Source organism: Blennius ocellaris (genome assembly GCF_963422515.1).
Source record: "Blennius ocellaris genome assembly, chromosome: 9".
In the NCBI taxonomy this organism is placed as follows: Eukaryota; Metazoa; Chordata; class Actinopteri; order Blenniiformes; family Blenniidae; genus Blennius; species Blennius ocellaris.
This window is the reverse complement of record NC_137658.1, coordinates 9596482-9619952: the sequence shown is the minus strand read 5'-3', so window position 1 is coordinate 9619952 and position 23471 is coordinate 9596482. Positions and strand designations below refer to the sequence as shown.

At 41.1% G+C, this 23471-nt stretch overlaps 2 protein-coding genes across 3 annotated transcripts in view; one reads left to right on the top strand and one right to left on the bottom strand.

Annotated features, from left to right (window-relative positions):
• Positions 1–2090: 2090 nt before the first annotated feature.
• LOC308134713 (putative methyltransferase NSUN7) lies at positions 2091–20785 on the top strand (the record flags this gene model as incomplete). Its single annotated transcript, XM_080502486.1, has 12 exons — positions 2091–2397; positions 6930–6988; positions 9739–9866; positions 9998–10150; positions 10957–11140; positions 11721–11949; positions 12324–12467; positions 13042–13143; positions 14236–14371; positions 16071–16194; positions 19682–19772; positions 20244–20785. 12 exons carry the CDS (start codon positions 2091–2093, stop codon positions 20783–20785), a joined length of 2199 nt encoding a protein of 732 aa, XP_080358612.1.
• Positions 20786–21135: 350 nt separating this feature from the next.
• apbb2a (amyloid beta (A4) precursor protein-binding, family B, member 2a) overlaps positions 21136–23471 on the bottom strand; it is a 33328-nt gene continuing 30992 nt past the window's right edge. For both annotated transcript variants that reach the window (XM_080502321.1, XM_080502322.1), the window contains exon 14: positions 21136–22949. In XM_080502321.1, the coding sequence (XP_080358447.1) occupies positions 22773–22949 (177 nt within the window). In that variant the 3' untranslated portion in view covers positions 21136–22772. The remainder of the gene's footprint in view (positions 22950–23471) is intronic.

Sequence of the window (23471 nt, the reverse complement as noted above, 5' to 3'; positions counted from 1 at the left end):
GGACACAGTGAACTGTGCACTGAAGTTATTGAGCATATAAAGCATGTACGTGATATTTCATTTTCTTTTCTGTAGCCTACGCTAATGGATGTCTGATGTTCCAGCAGAAAGTGCAAAAGGTACATCTTAGAGGACAAAACCCCTTTCGCTTGTGGTGCTGGGTCTGAGATCGACGGATGTATGTAAGGAAAAATAAAACACTTTGTAAAAGATAAATAAATCCAGTAAATCCAGTAAATACTATAACAAAACATATAGACTTTGTACCTGGTGGCATGTGAGCTTTGTTAATGTACTTAAGTCAATCTTTTTGGTGTCTGTACTTCACTTGGCTATTTTACTGACAATATTTTACTTCAAGTCCATTTGAATACAAATATAATTTTTTTTTTTAATCCTTACATTTTCGAAACGGACTCAAACCACAACAGCAGAAAGTCTAAATATATTATTATTAGTATTATTATTTTTTTTAATTTCTACATTTTGAGAACCTGTGTTTTTATCTTACTTTCTTTGCTTTGCTTTTCTTTTTTTAACTTCTACTTAAGTTAACAAGTTGAATTATCTGTATGCATCGTTTTACTCAGCACTTCTCACGGATTTGATCCGTGAGTGATTCACTTTTATGAATCGCTGTCAGCCAGTGTTTGGATTTTGTTTCTGATCAAACGGAGTGTTTAAAAAAAAAAACTTTTTAACGGTCCCCCTCAGTGTTACTGATTGAAAGAGGACATCCCAGCGTGCGGTCGCCATGGCTACGGAGGCGCACCAGGGCTGTGCGTGCGCACTGAGCAGCCTGGGAGCGAATGGATTTTTTTTTTTTTTTTTTTTTTTTTAATTTATAAAACTTTGTCTGTCTGCGGTGAATCTGTCCTGTAGCAATTTCATAAATTGTCATAACGACTCTCAAGGACTTCACACGAGTCGTGCGTCGCCTCGTAACCGACCGAGGTTTATCGCGGAGGATTTATTGGCTGTTCAAACTTAGCGAAGGACAACGAGCAACCTGCGCAGACGATATACCGTTAATAAGGATCCCAGTGAAACATCTGTGCGGAAAACTGTCTTCTCGTCAGGTAACTTCCGTCACAGTGATTCATTTATCAGCCGTGGTGATACAGAAAGTTGGATCGGTGTCTGTTTACCTTGTTTCAGTCAGAGCAGTGATCTGTCTGCAGTGATTTCTCTCTAGTTTCACGTTCCAGAATGACCTGGAAATGAAACAGTTTAGAGAGCATTAATCGAAATACGTGGGAATATCAATTCTTAAAGCATATTTTTCAGACTTCTTTCCACTTTAGAGCTTTAAATCAGCATGTTTGTATGTCACTTGTATGCAAAAATATCAGCTGTAAAGTTTTAAACGAACTAAAGTCACACGCGTTTCACCATCTAGAGCTAAATATGCCACAAATAAGTTTCTGTAAAAGATTAATGAGTCCGATGTATCCTACAATATAATGCCAGGTGCTTAAATATGAGCTACCATGCATTATTCTTATGTTTGAAAGCTACTTGCACTAAGAAGAAATGGATTACCTAAATCAGGACCCGCTTCATAAATTCAACAAAATGAAACAGTTAAGATGACAAACCCTTAACGTCTTAGCTTTTCAGAGAAACAGTATTCTCTGCATAGATTTTGTTTAAATTTACAATTTCACAGTGCCATTTAAATGTAAAAGGTAAAGTCAACATACATTTCTTACACTTAAAAAACCCCTTGGCATCATGTGGTGGTATTTTATTCAACTTTTAATGTCTGCTGTTTTTGTAGTTTTTATTTGTCTTTTTTTTTTCTCTAATGTGCTTTAAATCATCCTGCATTTCTTATTCTGTTGTTATACTCCAGTTTGAGAGTTCTGTTTTACTTGTTGGAAAATGTTTTAAAGACAATGAATAAATTGATCATTGTTTGATTTATATTGGCCTTTGAGTTATTTTAGTGCCTCAAATTTGGAACAGCTTATGGAGTATATACAGCGCCTCAGGATTTTATGGTATGTTTTCAGGTGCCAACGAGAAAACAGGGCTTTGTGAAGATGGTGAAAAAAAAAAGGACTGGAGGGCGTCTTAAGGTCTCAGACATGAAAAAGGCTGGCTCTCTGATCAAAAGCAGGGAAGACAGCAAAGACCTGGCTCTGGTGGATGAACCTGCTGACAGCCAAACCCCCGCTGCTCCTCCGGAGCCCCAGACCACCACTGAAAGTCACCTGGGCTTCCCAGATACAGTCTATCTGCTGGCATCAATTATCTTTCAGAATCACCACCTGGAGAAGGCTGCAGCTCATCGACTGGTGAATTATGGGAAAGAAAGAGGGCTCTCGTTACCTGAGGTGAAAGATAAGATGATGCAGCGCACTGCTTATGAGCTGGCCTTCAATACACTCAAATGTAAGTCTGCCTGTGTCTTGTAGCCTGACGTTGCTTGTCAAAACTCTATCCTGGTTGAAACTAAACTAAACCAGGAGGGAACCCCCTCCTCCTTGCATTACAGTGCTCTCTGGAGCTGATGGGGGTGGTCAAGGCTCATACTCAAAAACTAACAGTGACGGCACATCATGTGGGTTTCACACCTGTTTCCATGTCCACTTCTCTAAACTCTAGGCCACCTCTGCCACTTATATCAACATTGAGTCAAAGAAAAGTACGTAGCCCACAAGCCGAATGTGCAGCAAACAGAAAAGGTAAAGTTTTTAGTTAGATTTTTATTATTTTTATTTTTTAAGTCTGATCAAGATAAAACTGTAAACATAATGTCACGTCACCTTATAGTCTAAAAATAATTTATTTTCCAACTTGGGATCTGACTGCTGTCAAACTTCTCCCTGAGGATGTGGGTAGTTCCTTAAAGCTCCGATCTGACATCACTTCATGTTTGTACTTCTACATGAGGAATGCTATTTCCCACTGATGTATTAAACAAATACAGCTGTCACAGTGACATTAGCCAGTGAAGACACAACATCTGTAAAGGGTGTCAGCAACTCCTGTTTTGATTGGTTTTAGATATTTTAATCTGCAAGTAAAACGTATTTGATTCCCGACGCAAACAGCCATTTCAAATTAAAATGAATCACTCTTGGGAAGGTAATTGATGGGCAGAATTGAATATAGATAGATTGATGAAGGGCAAGTGGAAGAAAAAAAAATGCTCGAATGACCCGAGGGGGGGTTTCTAGGTGATGCTGCAAATCAATTTGTCCCATAATCTGCTTCCCAGGACTATAGGGCGGGGTCTGGGTGACCGAAGTCATAGGGGTGCGTAATCACCATGGTGATAAGGGAGGGAAACGAGCCAACTGCCAGAGCAAGAAGCCGTCTGGAATCGATTTAACATGTTCTTGGTGGATGGAGAGGTCAGGCAGCGGGAACACCCTCGTAGCCATGAGTAATTCTGTTTCTTCTCACTATCCACTTACTGAACCTGGATGAGGCTCCGACATGTTCCACCATTTAATGTAGATCACCTCAAAACTATCCATCATTGCATGCGCTCGCAGCAGGTTGGAGACCATATATTGGTTTTATAGCTGTGGGCCAGAGCACTCAGATTACTAGGTGAATTGGACCAGATTACTAATAATGGATAATCAAAAAGAACTTTGAGATTTTATATGAGAACATTGATTTAATACATCATTTTATCATTTAATTTTAAGCCAGAATTACTGGGTTTGCCTTTACATAGTACTACTATTTGATCACCAAAACAGACCAAAAATGTGAAAGTCACAGTAAGTACTTTCTAGGATGATAGAGTATTCTGGGGTGTTAAAATTGTTGAATTTTTTTTTTTTTTCTCTGTCGATGTGGTTGTATTGGGAGATCAGAATAATCTTGGTCATCTGAAGTTGAATTCGTGTTAACTTCAACAGTGCATGTGTGTTTGGGCTCATTCTCAGTTAAATATCGTTACATAGGGAACAAGACGTGTTGAGAGTTCATGCTTCCATATTTGCGATACATGATCGGTGACTTACCTTGATCATTTTTTGGTCACATATTAGTATTCTTCTCAGATTTTCTGACCACTGAAATAGAGTATAAATGACATAACACAGCCTGGGAGGAAATATTGTATCTTCCTCCTCTTATGACCATGCTGATTTTCGGTGCAGGAATTGATTTTCTCATGACATGCGCATGTTTGGCAGTCGGACACACAAAATTTGTACACAAGCACCAGACGTGGCATGCGTGCTCTGCCTTGCAATGAATAATCCCAAACTGAGCTGAGGTCAGTTGTTAATCAAATAAAGATTTGCTTCAGTAGCAGAAAAAAAAAAAATCCCAAAACAAAAGCTTAGAAGCACAATGTCGATGTAAACACTTCTCCACATTCGAATGAGTGTCTGTTTGATCACTGACCTACAGGCAAATTATGTTGTAGAGGTTTTGTATTTAATAGTTTTATGAGAGGTTTATGCTGATCTTTAGTTCTATATTGTCATTTTGCCAGTGGAAAATTAGTTGACCTTGTCACAAGCTTTTGAAAGCTCCATTTCCCAATCTGGTCCTGCTTCCCTGCTACCCTACTTATACTGAGTACTCCTCTGAGTCTTTCTGCCTCATTGTCCACATGGTTCAACATGGCTGCCAGATTGTCAAACGACTGGGACTGCAGCTCAGAAAACAAGAAAGGTTTATTGGATCACTTTTAGTCATGGTATGAGAGAGAGAGAAGGCTTGTCTTGTTTTGTCCTTGACCACAATCAGAGCTGGTACTGCAGAATGCCTCAGCAAATATCAAAATGTGCGAGGACATCATTATACGTAAGTTATATTGACTATTTTGTCCTAAGGTGGAAGTATAACTTATGACGAGTCCCTTTTTTTAGTGGGTGTCTTGTTTGATTAATATGCCATTGGGCGTACTGATGCAGAACATTGTGAGACAAAGACCTGGCAGAAGAGAAAAGGAGGCAGCATTCAGGTCTGGCTCTGGCATTGAGGATTTGTTTGAATACAGTCATTATCCATCACTGGTCATTGTTTACTTCCTGGACAGAATCCACAAAACACACAACCTCAACACAGGTCCAGCGATGAATGGTGCCTCCTACCAACAGGGCCCACCATTTTTTGTTTGATTCATTTCAGGCTGCCGTTGTGTGTCAGCGTCACATCGCTGAACTTCCAGCTCATCCTTTAGGTAAAACCCAATGGTGTGTCTGCGCGTAAAGATGTCTCCTGTAATTGATTTATTGCTGAACTTTTTCTATGTTGTACTCTGATTGCCGCTCGTGATTTATTGCACGTGGAAGACTGTGACCTCTATACACCGGGGTCTGTTTTGCAGTGAGCGGTTATCTCTCAAGGACTTATCTTTAAGGCCTTCTGCAGTAATGGCCACAACTGTAAACCTTATCGGGCTATAAATTAAGCCACTGCTGATGCCGTATGCCTGCTTTCCGTCAATTAAAGATAAGCTCTATCATTTGAAAACCTATATTTGTGCACGGGGCATTGTGTGTGTTTCGTGTGGATGTACCTGCATGCAGTTGTGTGTGTCTGCTCTGCCCTACATGCTGTGAAGTGCCCGGTGTTCAATTGGCTGAGACTCAGAGAACAGTTTGAGTTGTGATGTTGTGATAAGTTAACAGCAGTTTCTGCGGTTTCCATGGTGTCTCTATGACTGCACACCGGGTAGCACGATTTATTCACAGCCTCAGACTTGTTTCTGTTCAGAACACAAACTGGAAATTGTATGCAGTCATTTTAAGGTAGTACTTTCACATTGGCAGAAACCAACGTTTCAGGCATTCAAATCACACCAGAACTGGGTTGACATTAAATAAATATTTCCCTCTCCTTATTTGCAGTCTTAAAGAGAACAAACATCACCTACAGGGTGACTGCAGAAGCAGCTGTTCTTTAATCCAAACATGATACCTGGATCTCTCCATCTCAGTCATACTGAAAAGGAGCGTCTGCTTTTCACAGACTGGAATGATAAGGAGGCATGTGTTTGTACTTATGTATATTTCAAGAGAACGTATCCTGTTGGCTTTTGAGACAGTTGCTGCTTTTATGATATGAGAGCCTGACAGGAGGTTGAGAAATCTTTCTGAACCACGTATGGATATCTGATGGGGAGCTCTCAGTGTTCACGCTCTTCAGACCTCCTTCATGGTTTGATAAAGAAAGTCAAGCAAAGTTCAGTTGTATAACCTGAAAGTAGAATGACGACTGCTGTGAAGCCTTGCAGATAATGATTCAAATTTATTTAGCAGAAAACGTTTTGATTATTTAAGATGGAAAGGGTATAACATGGGAATGTCAGTTCTGATAATGTTCACAGAAGTATTTTTGTTTTCAGAACGTAGGTGTAAAATGAAGTTCATGGGAGTCACATAAATATATTTCAATCTGATATGAACAACAGGCATGCTTGTTATGTTTGGTTTCCTGTATATTATTTCTGCTGTCATTAGTGCCATCAGTCCTTTGATTTAACGCGCTCGCTCATCACTGACACAATAAATGAAAGAAAAGAGGCAAATAGAGAATCAGATTAGGCCTAATTAACGACCAAATAAGCATTTAATCACGGAAAATTAAACCTGCAATCTAATTGAATTATCTTTTGAAATTAAATCACCATCATTAGCAGAGCCTCGAGGAGGCTTTGTGGCTCTTTGTCTTAATCGCTGTTTGCTCTTTCTTTTCTGGGTTTGTTTTTCATTAGATATGGTTTGTCCTTTATCATATATAGTTTCACAGTTAATAGATAAGAGTAATGTTTTGTGCCTTTTTCTCTGGTGCCAAATAAAAGAGGCAGGATTGGTTTCCAGGGATAATTAGATGTTGATATAAAAGATGCACTAATGTGCAGCATCATTATTTATGCCCATAACTGAAATGCCTAATATTACATTTCCATCCACCTAACATTGTTTTTTTTTTACATTGTTTCTGCACAGATCAAGAACTGCTGGAGGACATTATGATTGACAGCTGCTTACATCTCACCCAACCAGTGGTACAGGAGTTCTTTGGTAGCAGCATTTTCAACACAGCATCAGTTTAAGAAAATGAAGGATGCTTCATCACTTGGTGGATCGCATTTTACTTTCCATGGGCGACTAAATATCAAACTCTTCTGATTCAGAAATTAGTCTCCGAAACACTGCCTCTCTAATTATTGACCCTGCATCAGTCAAAGCTCTTCACAAACCTCACCACTCACCATATACTTTCTCTTCAGCTCTCTATTCTTGTAATCAGTAACAGCAATATTGATGTATTACGCTGACAAGCTTCTTTTATTAACTCACAAAGCACATTGTTGCATTTATATTCTCCACCTCAATCAGTGACCATTTGTCCCTTTGAAACAACACATCTATATAAAAGGTAATATACGACGGACCTTTAACTGGCTGTGGCTTTTCCTTCATCGCTGCTCCTCATTAATTAGAGATGCAATCAAAATGCAGAAGCATTAACGCAGAGGCTGACTGTTGATATGTGGCGTCTGAGTTTTCAGACTCTGTCCTCCAACTGTCCCACAACTTAAGGACCAAATGTTATTGTGATGCATTGTAGTCGGAAAAGAAATATTCCCAACGCAACAGAGAATCTGTGTTTGTTAGTAGAACACCCTGTTACTTAAACGAATAGGTATCCTCTGGAGAAGATTGGCATATACTTTTGGCCTACTTTCAACATTTCACATTAAAGATGCTGTGGATGGAAGAGGGACGCTTAAGCTGTTTCTGTAACATCCTGGATGGTGATAAAAAAACAAAAACAAAAACAAAAAAAAACATGCACAGAATACAGAACCGCTGTAGGGTCGACTGGGCTGGCAGAGGAAAAGAGTAATGAGAGCAAGAGGAAGTTAATGTGTAAACAGAAAACAGAGCTGTCATGAAGTGCACATATTGAAGGTGACTAATGTCGATTTCAGACAGGATGTAAACATGCAGAAACATTAACACACATAGATATGTGTTTGCAGTTCAACCCCCCCCCCCCCCCCCCCCCCACATACGCACAGGTGTACACATCCACTGTAGCCCGGTGAGATATGGCTCTGGGTGAAATGAATGGGTCTCTCTATGCATCGGTGGCAGGTCGTTACTCTGCATCCCTCTAGCAAGCCAATAAAGCCCAGACACAATGAGACAGTTTTTAGAACTCACTCTCACCTTCCTTTACGCTGCTGGCATCTATAAAGTTCAGCCTTGATACAGAGAAACACAGAAAAAAGGGGACTAAAGGAGAATAGGCCCACCTGTAAAAACAGAGTATATGAGCATTTTTTTTTTTGGGGGGGGGGGGTGGCTGTAGAACCGACAAAAATGAGCATACAGAGAGACTTTGGTCCCGAAGTGGATTTGATCGCAATGGAGTGAATAGGAAGGCTCAGTCCCAGACAACGAATAACCCAGCTGACCATGTAGAATCAGTTTCGGCCAGTGTATGGCAAAGCACGCATAAATATCGTTTATCATGACAGGAGCCCAAGCACAGTGTGAGATGACCCACGGAGAACTTAAATCACAACCCATTTACGACATCCACATGCCTAATATTAAATTTTGTCTGTCTCAACTGACAGGTAATCACAGTGCATATTACATTTGGCATAGCTAGAAACACAGAATCAGTTGTTTTACGATAGACACTGAAAGGTTACCCATTGGTGCAGTTGATCAATTTTATGAAAAATAACACCAAGCGAATTGCTTATGTAAGAGACCTATTTCAGAGCTGGCCAAGCAGAGCAGGCATGTTTGTTGTAGGCCAGGTTCTCACTATGGGACACTGTTACCAGGGAGCTTTATGACTGGGAATTTTCCCACACCCGAGGGTTTAACCTTGGCAGGAGCCAAGGGGATCTTGATGGAGTGAGTGCAAATGGTGGGGGAAAGGAGGAGTACAACAACCTGTCTGAGAAATCAACCTTTCCATGTATCTCATTAAAGGCCTTTGAAATGCTTGGTCACTCCTTTAGCAGCCGTGTAGACCTCCTCTGCCATTTGCCCTGTAGTGTAGGGATGTGGTAATCTGTGACTGCCATGGAGCACCATCTGCACTCCTGTGGCTGGTGTCTCACAGAAAAAACGGAAAGAAGAGAAAGAAGAAAGGTGGAGAATTAAAGTGAGAGAGTTAATTGCTAAGGAGAGGTAGTGAATTCCTCCTTGGTTTAAATGAGTGGCAGAAGTGAGGAAGGCGATTGATGATTTTTTTTTTTTTGTGCATCAATTTTGGCACATTCAAGAGTCTAAATCTAGCCTCTGATGAGACATGGCAGAGTAGCATTAATGCTGCTCCCAGGTGTAAATAAATAGAGACGGTTGTGTCAGGAAGGGCAGCAGACTGCTGTCAATTGAAATATGCCAATCAGAAATGTGATATCCACACTGGGCTAGTCGAGGTCTGGTCTGAGAACAACCACCACTGATGCTGTTAGTCAACGGGGATTCAAGTGGAAACTGCATTATGCCATTAAAAATAAATACCATCACTCTATGTTATCAGGCATTTAGAAATAGAGATATCACAAAGATACTGAATGCCAGATAGTGTACTCTTAGCTATATGACTAGAAAATTAAGATAAAACCCTAGCTTAGTCAACCTCTGGTGCAGCATTAGAATTAGAAATGTTTCTATGAGGCATGCAACATCCTTTTTATACTCATTCATCATATATTTCTCTTCATAGTATTTTTGTTTCAAAGGAAACCATCAATTAACTGCGGGTTTTGTTTTTGTGCCCTAGCCAAGTGATCAGATGAGCCTTGTTGCCGTCATGCTCTACGATTTCCAGGACCGACAATTCCTCCCTCGAGAACGCCAAGGGGGAGAAATCATCCAGGAAGTAATACATGTGGAGAAGTACCTCCTGAGGTAGGTAAAGAAAAATTACAAACAGGATATAATAGAAAAAAAAAGAAAGAAAGAGCCCACTTATGCAATTGAGAATAGCATTATAAAAAGAATATACACCCCACCCCGTTGTTTATTTGTCTTCCATGTAGGTTTAAAACTAAGCTGGCAGCGTCTCTGGCCCGATGCAGAGTCAAAAATGATCTCCCCTCCATAGAGCACATCCTGCCGGAGAGTGTGAGGAAGAAGCAGGAAAGAGCCAGCAGACTTCCACTTTATGCATGGGTGAACACACTGAAGAGCAGGTCAGCGTGACACAAAGAAACACGCAGAGGCTCAATATGCACTCATGTACCCGCAAGCAGGGAGCACACACCTGTACCGGCACACCTGTACATTAACCCAGGACTGCACTGTTGGCATTAAGACACCGCAGGCACGCACACACACACACACACACACACACACACACACACACACACACACACACACACACACACACACACACACACACACACACACACAGACCTTTAACTTTGGGGTTCTGCCCAATGTTTTATGGGCCAGGTGCCCAGCTGACATTCAATTAAAGGACGACACTTTGTGTTTGTGTGTGTGTGTGTGTGTGTTTTGTACATTTGCTTGTGTGTGTGTGTGTGTGTGTGTGTGTGTGTGTGTGTGTGTGTGTGTGTGTGTGTGTGTGTGTGTGTGTGTGTGTGTGTGTGTGCGTGCGCGTGTGTGACAATGTGTGTTTTTGTGCGTGTCTCAACAGGCTGACTCAGTTAGGTATAAATCCTGCTGCTGTAGACAGATTCAATCAGCAGCACTCCTCAACCAGCACCGGGACTGTAAAGGTCACCTGTTGGGACCAGTGTGTGTGTGTGTGTGTGTGTGTGTGTGTGTGTGTGTGCGTGTGCGTGTGCGCGTGTGTGCGTGTACACCTGGAGCTTTTACAATACGTATTACGATCAAAGTCTTTTAAAAGGCCATGTAGTGATTCTACACAGCATTATTATCTATGATGGCTGTCTTCCTCTTTCTCCCACCTCTAACCCTCCTCTTAAGCTTACACTAATCTGCTCCACTCACGCCTCCTCTCTTTTGCCTCCAGTCTTGATGAGGTCCAAGGTGCGCTGAAGAGTGTTGGCTTCCTGCAAGTGAAATCGATCGGACAGTTGGAGGGTCAGACCTTCTGTCACGATCCCGACTGTGGGGATACACTGGTATTCCCTGCTCAACGGAAAGCCCAGCTGTACTCCACCAAGCTCCCTCGCGAACACAAACTCATCATCCAGGTAAAAAGCTGCACAAACAGAGACGGTTTTATAACAAGAGTGGCCTCCTCCTCCTCCCTTTAGACTAATATGGCTCCTCTGGAAATCTGTTCAACCTCATCAGTCTTTTCTTATATTTATGATTTCCCTTCAGTAATGGACTTGCTCAAATTGATTATAAAACTGAGATCCCTTATGCCAACTAAAATTAGTTATCCCAGTTACAAATATTTCACATCACTTCCACTCATATGGCCATACCTCACTCGGCACCATAAAGAATTATCCTGTTTGTGAGTAGAGGACAGTTTAATCATTAAATTTCTACTCCATAAAACTCAAGCTGCCATACAAACTGTAAGCTGCACACAGCACCACAACACAATTAAATCGGATTTTACAGCCAAAGTCAATCAAATATCCAACACCACTCTGCAATTACTCACCCTCCCTCTCATTTTATCCTTTCTTTCTGTTTTTCCCCCAGCTTATATCTTGTCCTCCCTAGTTCAGTGTTGCTCCATACCATGATTTTTCAGTTTGAGGTTGAAATGTTTTGCTCGCCTCTACCTAACAATTGTTGTACCTCGTGTGTCTGCAGGACAAGTCATGCAGTGTGGGTCCAAACGCAGCATGCTCCCTGTTACCAGAGGAAGGAGATGTTCTTATGGCGGGCTCCTTCTCTGGCTTTACTGTCTCCCACACTGCCTCCTTAATTGCAGAGAAACATAAAGGCAACAACCAGCCCACGGTCTTTGTGTGTGTCAGCGATTGTACAGACGCTCAGAGGGAGGAGCTCCAGCTCACCGTCTCTAACATGGGCTGCAAGAGTAAGCACAAATCTGGATGTGTACATTAGTGTGTCGTCAGTATTTGTTTGTGTGTCTTCACGTTGAAGACAAAACAGGAGATGAAACAGAAAGCGACAGAACAGAAAAGTCTTTTTATGGACATTCCGGGTTTCCTTTGTTTTCTGGCCTTTTATTTGACTGAAAGAGGAGAAGAATGCCTGCCCGCTTTTTGTCATACATCTTTTTTAATGCAAATGTTAACAAACTTCGAGAATGAAGATGTTTGGTATTCAAACGGGTAGCTGAACTTGTCGTGTCTCTCGTCATCAGTTTGCTTTAGAGTGACAGTTACGAGATAATATTTGCAGAAAATGACATCAATTGTCGTACTATTTTATGTGTCTGCTACTTAGATGTGAAACTGATAGAAGAGGCCTTCAGCTCTTTGGACTGGGGTGCGAAATGGCTTCAAAAAGTGTACATAATCCTGTTGATCCCCAAGTGTTCTGTGTCTGCAGTCAGCAAACCGCTTGAGTTCATATTACAAGAAAATGGAGGTAAGGATTGTTGTAAACTGTTGTTTTTCATAAGAAATAAAAAGAACACACAACACTGAGAAACCAGTGACAAACCAGTTACAAAGTGTTGGTGGATTAACAAGAAAATAATATTGCCATGAGTACAATACAATGAGTATGAAAAATACATTTGCTTTATAACTAGCCGCACACAATTCTTATCATTACATTCATAAAACACACAGACATGTCCGCAATACTTTGTAAAACTGGTATTTTATATCCCAGACCAACTTTAAAGAAAGTCTGATCTGAGTTTTGATGTAGCAGCATTTATGATAGAGGAGTGATTACATTTCCAAGTATTAAATACTGAATTTTCTCATGAAACGCATTTGTGTCACAGTCTGAACCACTTCAATAATTCTTCTGTACTTGTATAACAGAAGACGAAGAGCAGCGCTGTGGATAACAATTTCCATTTTCAGTCAAGGCCATCCATCTATTTACATGACTGTCATCTATACTAGTGTTATTTATACAGCCCACTAAAAAGAACCGCTGGATAAAAGTGATATTCAGCTCCTCTGAAGTGTTCCTTTGTTTTTCCCAGACACGGGCCTGCTGCAGGACCTATCCCAAGGCTCCATAGCCCAGAGCAAACTGGAAGCTCTGGTAGCACAGCAGAGGAAGGATATCGATCATGCCTTGAAGTGTGAGCGTACAATCGCCTGTTCTCAACATGCACGCTCACACCCACACACACACACACACACACACTGGCGTTTTTAGACACATGCGCCCTCAGCCCCAGCCTCGCTTACCTCTCTGACACAACGAAGCTTACTCTTCCTAATTATCTAATCTCATCTGCCATTAGACTGAAGCCTGTTGGTGTTCCTCGGAGATCGTCTGAGTCTTAATTAGGAATGCTAATGTTGCTCTGAGCCAGCCAGCCAATCTTCAGCAGCATTTCTTGCATATTTCTAAAAGTGACTGAACATGATATAAAGTGCTGCGCCGCATGCTCTTTTATGCAAATGTGACATCTCTGTCCTGGAGTCGGCCTCTATGTTTGTTCCTATTTTATTTAGGCCAATGCTTCTTGTTTTTTTTTCTGTCACACGTTAATCTGTATCTGCTGATACTCTCATTAGCGTCAATGTATTGTTTAGCACTGTTCCGCTGTGTCTGGCGTTGTGTTGCGTTCAGCCAGCAGGTGTGTTTTCTCGGTTGGTGGGGCGATGTAAACCAGCTTCTCTAATCACACTGCCATTGATCAGGCCCCGTCTATGTTTTTGCCTCTCTAATAGAACATTTTAATTAATGGTGGGTATTTATCGAGTGCCATTGCTCAGTTGAGTCGATTGTCTCATTTCAACGTCTCCACCCACCACAACGCACCTGAATGACTAACTCTTTGGCCCTGTGCCATTTCTTGTTTCAGTTTTACTTCCCCGCAAGTCATATTTCACATTTGTCTGAGGCTGATTTGTCACATCTGAGCAGGTTTTATTTGTTATCATCTGAAAAGTAATTGTTTCCATCTGGCTATAATTAGTGAGCATGAAAGGAATCAAAGCTCAAATGAACGAAGTGAAGCCGAGCAAATCTACAAGCCAGCAGCAGCAGCAGTTGAATAAAATGAGCAACATACTAGATGCGCAAACAATATGCAAGTTAATATTCAAGCGCCTGTGTTCCAAATGGAATGATTGATGAGGTGGATGGTTTAGTTTCAATAATCTATTTTAATTGTAGAATGAAGAAGCGTCTGTTTGACTGAGAGAGTATTTTCTGTGTGCAGTTCCCAAGGTTTTGGCGGTGGTTTATTTGACATGTTCAACATATCCGGAGGAAAATGAGGATGTGGTGAACAAAGCCCTGCAGCAAGCCAAAGCCTGCTCAGACCAGGAGAGAGATTCAAAACAAGCAAACTTCAGGTCAGCCTATAAGTCTGTCTACCACACAGTTCTGGATCTGTTTTCCTTATTGTTTTTTATTCACCTGCTTGCTTTTCCATCTGTCACTCACCTTTCCAAGGCGTTTGTCTTACTGCCTTCAGACAAGCCTTCGTCAAAGCCTCAGCATATCTAAGGCAGGAAGTGAAGAAGATTCAGTGAAAATATAATCAAAGGCGTCTCTAAATGCTGTGTAAAGGGAAGAAAAAAAAAAGATTGCCAGGCTCCTCGTTTTTTCAGTACCTTTTTTTTTTTTTTGGTCTGTGAAGGCAGGAATTTAAGCCCTGTTGAAGTTTCCCTTTCCAGTAGACCTGAATTTATCAAGGATGGCTCCTCTCTGCGGTAAGCTGGCCTGGTGTGCTGGTGACGCCTCAGGCGAGCATGAATAAAACACAGGGAATATTTTTGGTATGGATCACGCTGGCTTTACTGAGGTATCGGATGTTTGTGTGGATTTTGGAGAAAACCCAAATAATCTCTGTGTCGGTCTAAAAATATGATCTGCAATACTATTGGTAATTGTGCATCAGCTCGGGTTTCTTGTCAAACAAAACAAAACCCCCCACAGTATTTCACTGTATCTTCCTCTGCTCTGACTTTTGTCTCTGGGAATTTCATATTCAAGAGTCAACATCTTTTTGTCAGACTATTTATTTTCACAGAGAAAGGATATTTTTATGGCCCCCTGCTGCTTTCAACAAGCATTTTGAAAACAAACATCGTAAACACAGTCTTATACATGGCAGAAGCAGAACAAGAAACCTTTTTTTTTCATAAAGTTGTATATATCTATAGCTTTTACAATTAAGCAAAATCCAAACAATATAGTAGAACATATCACATGTATTTTTATTGTTTGATTATTAGTTGTTGATGAACTAATGCTTCTTTATCACCTGAATGGGATAACTAAAGCACCTACTGTAAACAGTAGTGTAGAGGCCATTGCTCTGGGCTCAAAGCAGTTAATCCCCAGTTTGGCTTTCGATGTGGAGCGTGCATATTCTCCATGTGCGTTCGTGGGTTTTCTCTCTGTACTTCGGTTTCCAGCCACAGTCAACAAACATGCATTTGATGCTAATTGGTGACTCAAAATTGCCTTTGGGCGTGACTAAAGGCATCTGTCTCTCTGGTGACTTGTCCATGTAGCGCCCTGCCTTCACCGGTCGTCAGCTAAGACAAAGTTAGATAACGTAATATAGAAGATCATCTTGATAAAAAAAATATGAGAATGATCCAATATTTACAATCATTAGTTGCTGCTTTTGTGTTTCCTTTTACACTGCAGATGTGTGTGATGTTTTGTTTTACACTATCAGCATGTGTGTACTTTTGTACTGAATTTACTGTCCAGTGTTAATTTTCAAAGAAAATTCAGATTTAATCTTAGTCTTTTGAATAACACATTTTAGTCTTACTTCAGTCATCCCAAATCTTTTTAGTCTTAGTCGAGTTTAGCCGACGAAATCCACGGTGGACTCAGTCGAGTCAATTTTTCTCCAATAATATCCATCAGTTTGTTATGGAATGGTTTTCAGGTTTGAATATGGAAGACAGACACAGAATTGACAGTTGTAATAAAAAAAAAAAAACGTTTTCCCAAAGTGTTAGTTATATTTTGTCACAGTCTTCATCATTCTTCATTGAAATTAACATAGCTGTTTTTGTATATTTCATCCAGGTTAAGCCGTGCCCCCCTCAGCCGCTCTGACCACTTGGACACCAAAGAGGAAACAAACCCCCTTTTCATTGTGGAACCTTCAGACCACCATGATGGCTGTTTTCTGGCTGTTATTAAAAGAGAGGTATGAGTATTAAAGCAGTGGCTCAGGGCATCATATCTGCAATTCCAAAACTCACTATGGCTGATCTGAAAAGGTTGAGGTTTGAAAAAAAGAAAAAAAAAATCACTGACGGATTACAGGTAAAGTGCATGTATTTATATAATACTTCAAACCACAAGTCACCAACTGGCATTACTTCTCTATTGCTACTAAATAACAGAAATAAGAGATCTGCCTCATTAAGTGCAAACCTTACCCATTTTCAACTTTAATGAGGTTGTTTATTCCAAATGTATGTTTCAATGTCAAATGCGGGTTAAGTTAGGGCTTTGGTAAAGCTCCAGCTGATCTCAGGTTGTTCAGCAAAAAAGTACAAATTGGCAATATTTGTAGTCTCAAATGAGAGATTTACATCATTAGCACTAGACCCACTGTGATTGGAGGCCGACTGCTGCCGACTGTCTCAAAGTTCAGATTGAATACAGTGAGTGGGGTGGTGGTATTGGGGGGGGGGGGGGGGGAGTGCTATTGATGTCTTGCTTCTTTTACTTCTCATGTGCAGCAAAGCCAACAAACTTCAAAACTTTAATCGATAAAGCTTAAGTTATAAGGGTGGGAACTATGATAAAGTAGGCAGACTGTGATTTCTGCTTGCTGTCAAAAACGAGCCACCCTCAGGAAACTGAAGCATAAAGTCCTTGAATTTAGGTTTTGTTTTGGGCAGAGAGAGAAACCACACATGCAGCCAAGCTGCTTAGGTTGAGATCAAGATAAAATGAGCATCACATCTTGTAATAGGTACTTGGTGAAAGGCTTCAGGTATAGAAAAGGGAGTGGTGGAAGGAGGTCAGGCTCCCCGATGAAATGAGAATGTTCGGGTCATGGATGCAGACATCTTGTCCAGATATAATCAGAAACCAGACAGAAAGTCTGAGATAGAAAATGATGAAGGTGAGGAGCTGAATTCTGCAAGGGAAAGACTTTTTTTGTGAGCTTTAGAGACTACTAAAGGCACAAGATGCCCAGAAAGTGAGTCTGTCATTATAGTCAGGAGTTGGTGTTGAATTTTTGTTGCCAAAAGGGGAAAAGGAGGAGAACCAGCAGAAGCTGGCTCGAGTGTCATTTGTTATTTTTGAATATGTTCATGATAAAAATGGACTTCACTTTCATAGGACATTTTTTTTTTTTTTCATTTCTTCAGAAGTCTCAAAGCACTTTACACTGTGGTCATATTCACACACAATGACAGTTGCTATCCAAGGTGCTATGCAAGGGAACATTTCAGTGTTTTGCTAAAGGGACTCAGGTCTTTATGGAGAATTGAACCCACACATTTTGTGACTGGAACACAACCTCTACCAACTGAGCCACAGTTGGTAGGGAGCAAATCAATAATGGAGAATAAATATGTGGATTACTGTCGAAATGTCATTGGCAAGATGTATTGTAACAATTAAAAAAAATGTCCATGTTTGAAAGAAGCCTTCTGATCATTTTGTCAGTGTGTTAAGAACACCGGTAATCGGTATGCACTGTGCCTCCGACTCTCTTGTATGTTGGAGTCACAGACTTTAATTGTCTAATGAAGTCTCCCCTCATGCTTTTATTTGAGCCTAATCCATCCACTCTACAATTCTCTTGAATTTTCTTCTGCCTGCCTATCCCACTTTCTTTCTCGAGATCATTTTTTTCTTTCTTCAGGTGTTTATTATTAGAGACAGGGAATTTTACAAGAGGCCAAGTCGAGCAACTGTCTGAAGGAGTATTGAGTTGCGGTGTAATTTACAGGCCTGGGAAAAATGCATCCCCAAGTCTCATCAGGTCTTTGTGACGAGTCTTCCCCATGTCCTCATAACTCACGGCACATCCATGGTTATGACAAACTCCCTCACATTATGAAATCTGCTCTTATGCTTTTCATACCAGTGCCGGGTTATTAAGCCATCTTACCCCCACCGGGTGCGACGGAGCCGCTCCGCATTGTTGTGCCTGTTTCTCTCTGGCCATCCATCATGTTTTATACCTCCATAGATAGGAATGAAAAGATAATCAAACTGCTGTAAAGGTGCCTCAAACAGGATTTTTCTCCCTCCCTCTAATAAACTGAGCTAATCAAAAGTTATTGTGGCACTCTGAAAAGCGCCATAAAAAATAGCAATTATATAAGTGTTTGACTGCTGTATGGCTTATACCGGTTGTCACAGTGCTGCCTGGTAAAGTTCTTTATGAGCCTTCTATACAGGAACAGCTGGGGACAATAAAGACATTCAGGTAATGTGCTTTGGCCTAATTTCTAGAGTAAGCAGAGCACATCACAGATGAACTGTCGAAAAGACCCTGGCCGGTGGAGGATGAATTTAGATAGTATTAATAATAGATCCAAAGCCCTACTCTTTCCATTTGGTCTTTGTTTTCTACTCTGCTCAGGGTGAGTTTTATAAAGTTGAATGGAGTTGCCAAGACATATTGAATGTAATGATTTTGGACATAAGTTTTGACAAAAAAAAAAAAAAAACGCTCCAGGAAATGCTGTGGCAGCTTAAATTTGGCAGAGTAAAGAAGGAAATGAGAGCTTTATGGAGCATGGCGTAGTTGGTTAGTGAAGATGGAGTTGAAGCGAGATTTACAGGAGTGAGGGAGAAGAAAGGGAGGCAAGGGAGAGTGTCTGTTGAATAATTCAGCGCCCCCTGTCTGTATGAGTTAGCATCAATGAACTTCGGGGCGTCTGCCAAAAGCCTGCGCTTCAGAGACGCATTTAAAGCATGTTTACCTGTTTGTATTAACATACACAGGCACATACATATGCTCTCCTTCCCTTCATCCATTCATAGACGCCCGTGTTCAAAGACTTACTGACAGCTTTTATAAACACTTAAGAATATTTGCATTTGAGGACAAGCAAGTACTTTAAAGAAAACAACAACAACAACAACAACACACACACGCACGCACGCACGCACGCACGCACGCACGCACGCACACACGCACACACACACACACACACACACACACACACACACACACACACACACACACACACACACACACACACACACACACACACACACACACACACACACACACACACACACACACACAGTCCCCACAGTGTACTCTTTGCTTGTGAATAATTCAGGCGTTCAGGAGAGCAGTGGGCTGCTGTGTGTTCTGCTGCTGAGACAGCAGGTGACCCTGCAGCCGGCAGCAAGGACATGGTGACTCTCGGTCCCTCTGGTCTCCCCTTCCCTTTTCTCCTCTTCTCTTTTTTTTTCTCCATGTGAAAATAAGTCAATGCATATTTGTGTGATTATTAAATAATGAATACACAGCTTGAAAGTGTCAGCAAATATTTATTCTGTATTTTTCTATTGACAATAATGGTGCTGACATTTAACTCTATAATAATGTATCAGCCTTGTATGATATGTTTCATTTACCAGCATAGTTTTCCAACAATTTAATAATGTATCTTAATAAATGATCTTGTAATTTTGTCATTTCTCAACAGCCTGAGCCAGAGGTTGAACTAGCACCACAGGAAGTAATCGCCCGGGCAACTGCCACGGGCATCCTGGGCGGGATCGGCTCGAACCATCTACGTAAAAAGGATCACCAGGGACATACAAACAGGAAGAAAAGAGCAGCCCAGGCCTGCACGTCGCAGCCCAACCTCTCTCAGTATTCAGCCCAAAAAGCAGCAGTCCAAAAGCAGGGGCAGTGCTATTCTGAGTGGACACCAGGAAGTTACTAACAAACAGCAATCCTTACAAGGTAAGCATGATCACCCAACTCAACTGTTTCTGTTCCATACAGCTGGTGAAAAATAGCTAGATTTTCAGTTTTCCCTCTGGCTTCTATACTGCTTTATCAAACTCACTCACTCACGGTTGCAAGTGCAAACACAGACAGACATCATTCCTGAAATTTACATTTATGGGACATTTACAGTAACACATTAACATGGGATGAATGTGTTTGGACTGTGGGAGGGGACCAGAGTACCTGGCGGAATTTTATTTTCAGTTATTTTGATAAGAGTGAAATAGTCTCCCATTTGTTTTTGTTTCCAGTGAAACCCAAACAACCAATGCACTCGCAAAGAGGCGTGATGAGCACCGGCTCGTACCTCAAACATGGAAGCACGAGCTCCTTCTCCTCTTCCTCCTCAACCCAACCAGAAAGCAGCCCAGCAACCGAAAGCATCACTCTTTTCCTCAACGCTAAACCTGCCATTACCACCACCACCACCACCACCACCACCACCTCCCCCACCACTCTGATTCCTGCTCCTCCTCCTCCTCCTCCTCCTACCACCCCTGTGGCCACAGCTGCGCGTCCCCGTCGAGCTCATCAGGAGGTGCTGAGGCCTGTGGTGCTCGCCTTTCCTCCTCTGAACTTTCCGGATCCCTTCTCACCCAAGAACAGCCACGCAGGATTCATCTCCAGCCTCAGCTACACCAAGAGGAAAACATCAGCTCAGATTGTGTCCCACGTTCACCCCCCTGCTTGTCTTCCCAAGGACGCTGTGGCCAAATCCTGTCCCCAGTTTAGTCTTCAGAAACTCGAACACAATAAGAATCACAAACTGACATCTACATACATCTTTGAATAAAGTCACTTTTGAGCATCAACCTGACGACAGTGTTACTGAGCTGCCAAACCACTACGAGCATGTGAGTGTTACATAACCTTGCATGATTCTGGAGCCATTATTACAAGGTCATTATTATTGTGTCTTTATGTGCTATAAAGAACAACCTTGCCTCAGTCTGACTCTAATTAAACTGCATATTTCCATGGTACTGGGGCAATATCATTTCAATGTCACTTCATGATAGTACCAATAGCGTGTCCAACATAAAAATAAAAAAATAAAAAATTAAAGGACATATCCAGGAAGCTTCTTTTTTCATTTGGTAATGCATTTATTGTCACAACAGATTACATTTACATGGTGTAGAGGTGGGTGACGAACAGAAATGAAATGATTTGTAGCATCGCTCTGGTCGGGTTTAAGTTTTTCGCTTCGATCAGACTGCGTTCATGGTTCACGTTGAATGCAGATGTCGGCCTCGAGCCATGAGAGCATTGTAAAAAGTTTTTAAAACGAGTGACAGCAGATGTTTTTACCGCTGGTTGTGCGTATTTGTGTGTGCATTATTTTTTCTTTAGTGAGTGGGAGTACACTGGCTGGACTTTCTACGGAAAAGCACATATATGTAGTTAATCCTTAGTGTATAACACAGGTTTGATCTCTTCTACTTCATGACCAGTATCGTGTTTCTGCTCTTCTCATTTAACCCAACCTGCTTCAGATCTTCCAGTCAAAGCCTGCATTTGGAATTTCTTGCACTTTACACAAATCGTGGGTATATCTGTAAAGATTCCCGAGGAACTTGTGACATTTCAAAGCACGAGCTTTAACTTTTTACATTTTAAACGCAACAAAATTACAATCTTTCCTGATTTAAAGCTTCATAAAACAATAAAAGTCATTTAACTATCTGCTTCTGATTTAACCCCCCATTTAAGAATGTAAAGTAAATACTAAAATGACAAGCTTTGACTGTATTTTTGTAAATGGAGCGTCGGCGTAGGTTTGGAATAGATTAGAAATTTTAGCGCCAGTGTAAATCCAGTCATGATCAAGTGGAGATGAATTGTGCTGAGATTATGTTTTTTTTTTTTTTTTTTAACGTATTCACCAGTCCTTCTAGAGGGACCCTTTACTCACCAACATAAAATGTATCCCAATCACAAAAACATGCAAAATACCCCCCACTTCATTTTCTGCCATCATCTTCGTCCCTCTTTCTTAAATCTGCAAGTTTTCTGCACTAAATACTTTCTTCCTACATACAATCATTTACAAACACCTTATTACAATCACTTCATTCATCATGAGATGAAAATGTTTTGTCATTCTTCATTGAAGGGTTTGAAACATTCTGTGCCATTTGATGGGAACTTGGAGGCTGTGAAGACGTGTCTCATCATTCTGCTCTTGGCTTCTCTTTTCATTCACCTGTCACAATGCCATCTCAGCAGGACAATGACTTTTTTTTTTTTTTCTTTCCTCATGGAGGGTTGCTGCAGCTCAACCAGTCCATGAGTTCAAAAAGACACAGAGATGGAAGGAAGAATGAGTAAACCAATGAGTGGCTCCATAACAACTCTGTGAGTAGAAATCTTTTTTCCTTCTTCTGGGGTAAATCCTGTATCCTATATGTCGATTGCACGGTCAGGTAATCCATCTTTTTTTTTTGTTTTTACTTTTTTTTTTTTTTTTTTTTTTAGAAATTTCATGTGTAGAAGGTGAGTTCCACTTGGACAGGGCAGCGTTCAAAGGTCAAGGTTCAACCAGTGACGCCAACTTATCCTCACTTCACACAAAACAGGCGTGTTTTCTCGCTGATGGTTCTTTTATCATCAGGCATGTTTGATGACAGCTCTTCTTTCCTTTGTCTGCAGTGAGATTTGTTATGCTGTATGTACACCATTAGTTACCATGGCTGGTACGGATTAAGTGTTGTCGTGGCGATAGCGTGAGTGGCTTCCAGGCTGGGAGGGGTGGTGGTGCAAGTGGTCAGCAGTGACGGTCATTGCTGGGGGAGTTCTGATGGCTGTTTCTTGGTTTTCAGAGTGTCCATGAGAGACTGGACACCGCGTTTCACGCTGGTGGTCACTCGCCGGGTCACTGAGTCCGCAGAGGGCGAGGTGGAGGAGCCTGCACGCTGGGAGGGCGGTCGAGCGACCAGACATTTCTGGTAGCGGAGCTGAGGAGGAGATGACATGGTAATAATATAATTAGAACCTTTTGATCATATAACCTTCTGGGAAAGGATCTTATGTTACAGTTAAAAACAAAATACATACACTTGCCACATATTTAAAATTAAAAGCATCTATCTACCCAGCATCAGAAAATATATTTATTTTGTCTATCGATTCTGACAGCCATTAACTATCCAAAATTATAATGAGAAAAACATCACTAAGTCCAGCAACACACATAAAAGTACTAAATGAAGTGAGTCTAAACATATTTCGTGTGAGAGGTGAAGAGTGTAATGAGGTTCAAGCTGAGTGAGGGATGCTCATCCCTGCAAACTTTGAAAACTCCTGCTCTCTATGGTAATACACGTACGTGAATGCATTTAAAAAGCCAATGCTAAAGAAAACTATTGTATGCAATGCTCACTGTAGAAATTACTCAGAAGTCTCAGTCGGACTACAATAAAACAAAGCCGATAAGAACTCTTTATTATGTATGAATGTTGTACTTCAGCTTCAGAGCT